The following is a 5,993-nucleotide window of genomic DNA, read 5'->3' on the forward strand; positions in this document are numbered from 1 at the left end:
TGCCTCACAGTTATTTCTGCCCAGGCAGGGCCTCCCCTTCTCACCTCCCACCCCCATCCCTGCCCCCTGCACCTCCTCTCCCCAGGTCTGCCTTGGTCTCTACCACCCTCATTCTGGAAGGGGCCCTGACCGACCATCCCATCTTGCTAGCAGGACCCCTCCCATCTCTCTCTACAGGCCCACCCAGCACCACCTTGACCTCGATCCTGGGCCTTCGGAAAATTTGCAGCCACTAGGTGGGCTCCACCCAACTTTTTCACCCTGCTCCCCAGGCCACTCAGTTGCCACTCAGTGAATTCCATCCAAGTTCTTCACCCCCCCCCCGCCCCCCACTCAGACCACTCATTCATTTGNTTTGCTGGCAGTTTCCTCAGAAGCAATTTCAGTTCACCCCGAGGCCCTGGCCCTAGATCCCGGGGAAGGCTAGAGCACACGCAAGGGCAGGCAGGCAAATTAAGCTGCCTAAATGGTTTGTCAATTTTGCAGACTAAAACTGTCAACAAGTACCTTAATTTCTGCGTATCTGACAATGTACTGAATGTCTGCATCACTTGCTTAAATAACAAAATAACTGTGCACCTGTGATTTACCTATTATGGTAAGGAAATGATAAGGGAGTTTTAAGAGGACTGAGGCTTGGATCCAAGCTCCAAGACATTGAAAAATTTATTTTAATTTTTAAAAAAAATATTTCTTTATTTGGCAGAGAGCGCAAGCAGGTGATGGGCAACAAAAGAGAGAGGAGAAAGAGAGAGAGGAGAGAGAGAGAGAGAGAGAGAGAGAGAGAGAGAGAGAGAGACCCAAGCAGGCTCCACACTGTCAGCCAGCGAAGAGCCTGCCTCAGGGCTCAAACTCACTAACCATGAGATCACTACCTGAGCTGAAATCAAGAGTTGGAAGCTTAAGCGACTGAGATCTCCCCCGACCAGGTGCCCCTATTTTAATTTTTAAAATTAGTAGACTTTATTTTTTTTTTTTTTAAGAAGAGTTATAGGTTTGCAGACAAAGGGAAGAGAAAGTGCAGAAACTCTCCCTATACTCTCTCTTCCCCTGCCTCCGTTCCTGGCTTCCCCTCTCATCCACATCTGGCATTGGTGGTACATTGGTTACCACTGACAAACCAATATTAACACATTATTATTAACTAAAGTACTTAAGATTACATTAGGGTTCACTCTTTTGTCCTATGTCTATGGGTTTTGCCAAATACATAATGTCCTTTATCGAACCTTATAGACTCATACAGAATTAAATCCCTGTGCCCCACCGAGTGTCCCGCGTCCTGAAACCACTGACGTTTTTACTCTGTATAGGTTTCTGTTCTCCAGAATGTAACACGGTTGGAATCGTACAGCATGTAGCCTTCTCAGACTGGTTTTGTTTGTGTAGCAATACAGACTTAGGTCCCCCATGTCTCGTCATGACTTGATAGCTCATTTCCACCTAGTGCTGAATACTGTTCCCCTGTATGAACGCGCCGCCGTTTACTCCTCTATCCAACTACTCCTTGGTTGCATCCAATTGCTGACAATTATAAACAAAGCTTCTATAAACATTCACGTGCAGGTTTTTGCATGGACGAAACTTTTCAGCTCATTTAGGTGAATACCTAGAAGTGTGATTGCTAGAGGGCATGGGAAGACTATGTTTGCTTTGTGAGAAACTGCCAAAGCGTCTTCCAGAGTGGCTGGACCGTGTTTCATTTCCTGTTGATCCACGTCTCGACTTCTGGCGTTGCCAGTGTCCTGGATCTTAGCCAGACTAATACGTGTGCATTTGTGATCCCCTAAGTGACGTCTTCGTATGTTTATTGGCCGTCTGTGTATCTTCCATGGGAAGTTCCTTATCCAGATCCGTTGTCCGCTACCCTGGCTCCATCCCTCCTAGGCTGACCTCCTGCTGGGGGGTGCTCCCCACCCGCCCCTCCGTCTCCGGGAACTTCCCGAGTTATCTGCGGCTCGGCTCGGTGGAACGCGGGGTCGGGGAGCCTGGGGCTGACTCTGGTCCCTTTGTGAAAAGGCGCCTCCGGCATCTGGTCCGGGATGGAGTCTAGGAGGCTGGCAGCGCATCACCCCACGGACTCCGGCTGCGCGCGGCTCGGGGCGCTGGGGCCGCACGGTCCCCGGCGGGGCGCGCGGCCGGGGGTCTCCTCCTTCCTTGCCTCCTGTAGCNATCGTGGGGCCGCTGCCGTCAGACTGGTGGGAGAGCTACTTCACGCGCAGCGTCTGGTCCCTCCGGCACCCGCGGGCGCCGTGGAGCCCGGTGACCGTCAGGATCGCGGCCCCCGAGCCCAGGGGGCCTCCCTCCGCTCGGCCCGTACACGCGATCCACTCCGCGGGGCCTTCGCCCTCCGAGAAGCCCCCCGACCCCTGTGCAAAGGAGACGGTGCTGCGGGCGCTGCGGGGGCGCACGAAAGGGACAGCGAGGTGGGAAGAGCTTCCGTGTCCCGGGGGCTTGCAGGGCGCGACACGGAGTCCCGACCCCTGGCCGTCCGCGTTTCGGCCCCTGGCGGGAAACGGGGTCCTCACGTCTTTCGTGCCCCGGTCCGGGCCAGTGAAGAGGAGCCGGGACCCCCGGGGCTCGGACCTCAGCGGGAGCCCCGCGGCCCGCGCGCCCTGGTGGGGCCCCCCGCGCTCCGGGAGGAACGCCATCAGCAGTTCGTACAGCTCGTCCAGCGAGCTCTGCGAGGCCTGGAAGAGAAGTGCTCCGGGGACGTCCCTGCACACCCCAGAATGGCCAGTGAGAAAGAAAGGAAAGGGTCACCAGTCTCGGTCTCCAGGGCCCCCGCCACCAGCCAAGTCCCAGGGTCAGGAGACCCCGCTGTCCCCGAGTCCGCCTCCCCCGCTCGGCGCTGCGGACCCTGGAGACGACCCGGCCTCGCGGCAGAAAGTCGGGCTCGGGCGGAGCAACGAAGCCGGAGAGCATGCGCCCGCGGTCCCCGCGCGCCGTGTCCCCGCGCCGTGGTCCGCCATCCAGCCTTCGGCGTCTCCCGGCCAGCCGTCTGCGGGCGCAGCTCGATCCCCGGACACGGACCCGCAGTTGGGAAGCTTGGCGGAAACGCGGGAGCCTCCGCCGGCCTCGCCGCCGGCCGCGGGCCGGGCGGTCCCCGCAGCGCGCTCCCTCCCGACGGAACTGGGCGCGCGCTCCCGCGGCGTCTCCGGGTCAGAGCCCCGNGCCCCAGCACCGGCCACTGACACCACGAGGCCGCCCTCCGCAGCTCAGGCTGGCGGGACCGCCACGCCTCGTGAGCCTCCTGCGGTCACCCCTGCACCACTCACCGTGCAAAGCGTGTCCTCTGGAATGAGCGGCGGGGCTCCCCTCCTCCCTGTATCTGCGCCTCCTGGGGCCGCTCCTGCTGACCCCACGCCACACCCCATTTTGGAGCTCCCACCCAGGGCTGAGATTGGAGACTCCTTACAGTCCAGAATTTCAGCCACAGTTTCAGCTTGCTCACCCCCCGGGCTCTTGACTCCCACCTTCAAGCCTATCTTTGGCAGCCGAGGAGCCCTGAACACGGAGCCCAGGGTAGCTCCTTTCTCCTCTGAGCAGGCCCCTCCCCCAGCTACCCCTGCTGCCCCCCATCTCCTCCACGGCCTGGTCAAGGCTACGGCCGTGGTCATGTCCACCACCCCCGCCACCACTTCGGACTCTTCTTTGGTGCCACCTGTGGATTTCGGTGCCGTGAGCGTCAGCGGCACCGTGGGCCACGCTTACCCCACCCCTGCTACCTGCCACACGCTGCTTCTCCGGGCCTCCTGTACCTGCAGGGCCGGTCTCTCCCAGGCCGCAAGCTCCACCTTCCCCGCCCACCCGCGTGCTGCCCTCCCGACCGTCCACACAGTCACCATCTTCAGCCAGCTTCTCTCCAGCGCTGTCCAGATGTCCCCTAGTAAAAGCACTGCCAGTGTGGGCGGCACGGGCAGCCCTCTGCCAGCCTCAGCCTCGGCAGCCAGGAGCCAGCCTGCGTTAACATCCTGCATCTGCGGCGTGAGCTCGACACCCCCAGCACCCTCCGGGTCAGGCTCAAGGCCACCTTTCCCCCCCTCCCCAGGAGCCCCTCTCCAGCTGGCACCTGGGCCTACAGATGGGCAGAAGCAGGGCGCCCCCCAACCGCCCCTTGGCCCAAGGTTCAGTAGGTCTTTCAGTTCGGGGAAGTCAGCACTGGCATCCCCGATCCCAGCCCCCACCCCAGCCGGGCCAGCCTTCAGCAAGCCCGCGCAGTCCGCCTCTGGGGGCCTGGCACCCTCCGCCTCCGCCTGCCACGTCCCCTCCGGCCCCCCTGGCATCTTGCCAAACTTTGGCAGCGTCCCAGCAGGGGTTCCCATGGGCCAAGCTGGTGCCACTGGCTTTGGAGCCGCCACCCAGGCCCACGCGAGCGGGGCTCGTGGCTCAGTGTTCGGCAGCACAGCCCCGCGGCCTTTTGCCTTTGGGGGGTTAGTGACCCCTATGGATTGTGGGGAGCCCGGGGTCAGTGCGACGGCCCCAGACATGCACTCCAGCTCTGGAGCATTCGGCACCAGACAGCTGCCAAGTGGGACCGCGGGCACCGTCTCGCCCTTTGGAAAAGGCTGGAGCCAGAATGCGCAGGGCGTGGCCGGCCCGAGCCTGCCTTTCGTCTTGGGCACGACCAACAGCTCCTCAAGGAAGACCATGTCTGGGGGCCACGCCGGGGCCCAGGGCTTTGCTCAGAGCACCCGTGTCCCCAGGCCAGTTAAGAGAAGCAGCGGCCTTGGCCCTGGGATGCCCTCTCTGCCTGCGCAGGGTTCTGTTGGGAGAGGGCTTTTCAGACCATCGGCCTCTTCCTTTTCCATTGGAGCAAAATCAAAAACCCCCAGGACTCGGGAACAAGGCCATTCCCGAAGGCATCATGCCCACAAGAAATAACCCGTGTCCCCTCTCGCCCGGTCTGGGCCTCAGTATCGTGAAGAGCCTCAGTGCCTTCCAATTCTCTAACACAAACATAGCCCAGATTTAAGGTAGAGCTTCGCATATTCACCTCGTGGGTCCTAATCCATCGTCTAGAAAGCGGAGGACCAAGGTACCTAATGGTAACAGCGGAATGAAACTGGGTAGAACCAAACCTCTGGAGTTGAAGCAACTCGCCTTCTTGCCCACTCCTCTCCGTGAGGTGTGAGCACAGTCAGGACACCGCCGCTTGCTTTTTCCTTGGGAACAGACATGCTGGGAAGGCGGCGAGCACAGCCCACACGCTCTGGCATCCTGAGGGGGGGAACAGATTCTCTCTAAGCCACAGCCTTTTACTTGGCCTAAGAAATGGTTCCCTTTCTCTTGTGCCCTAGGAATTTCTGCGCTGACTTCTCACTGCTTTGTTCTTCAGTGAGTTCCCGGAGGAGCTTTTGAGATCATTTGGCCTTAAATCAAATTTGATGAAATCTGACCTAATTTTCCTTGACTGATCAACCCTCAAGGGTGCCGAGATGGGCTACTCTCGCTGGGTCACTTCCTGCCACCAAGCCCCTTCAGTCTCTTCCGGGAGAGGTCGGGCCCTAGCCCATCCTTTTCTCTGCCCATTTGGACCCTGAGAGCTTGGGAAGTCAAGACTCAGTCCGTCCGTCCGTCCGATCTCCGCGGTCACTCCTCCTTCCAGGAGAGGAAGGCCCTTGGCCAGTGTCCCACGAGGCTCGGATCTGTGCAGGGACGTGCTCTCGTCACCTCGCCCGGCACTACCGTGCAGGTCACACTTCAAGCTGAGCCTGGAATAGCCCGTGTGGGAAGGGTTCTGGCCCGTGGCCAGCGCTGGGGGGCAGGCGCACCACTTACCGGCCGCAAGCGTCATTCCTGAATTCGCCAGTGTTTTGACGTTAAGGACTGACTTCTCAGGGAGTAACGGGGCCTGGGAAGGGATTCTTCTCTCTCTATGTTATAGGTCATGAGCCTTGCAGTGCGAGCCAGAAATGCCCAAATTAGGGAACCAAAGTTTACACTTTTTTTTTCTTTTACTTTCTACCTCGTAAGGCCACCGCTCCACACTC

At 59.5% G+C, this 5,993-nt stretch overlaps 1 protein-coding gene across 1 annotated transcript in view; it reads left to right on the plus strand.

The window, feature by feature from the left end:
• POM121L2 (POM121 transmembrane nucleoporin like 2) overlaps positions 1-5,987 on the plus strand; it is a 30,193-nt gene extending 24,206 nt beyond the window's left edge. Inside the window, exon 2 of the mRNA XM_077780673.1 lies at positions 2,171-5,987. Coding sequence (XP_077636799.1) covers positions 2,171-4,884 — 2,714 coding nt within the window. The 3' untranslated portion in view covers positions 4,885-5,987. The remainder of the gene's footprint in view (positions 1-2,170) is intronic.
• Positions 5,988-5,993: the final 6 nt, after the last annotated feature.

The sequence above is a fragment of the Crocuta crocuta genome, unplaced genomic scaffold, assembly GCF_008692635.1.
Source record: "Crocuta crocuta isolate KB4526 unplaced genomic scaffold, BGI_CrCroc_1.0 scaffold1097, whole genome shotgun sequence".
NCBI lineage: Eukaryota > Metazoa > Chordata > Mammalia > Carnivora > Hyaenidae > Crocuta > Crocuta crocuta.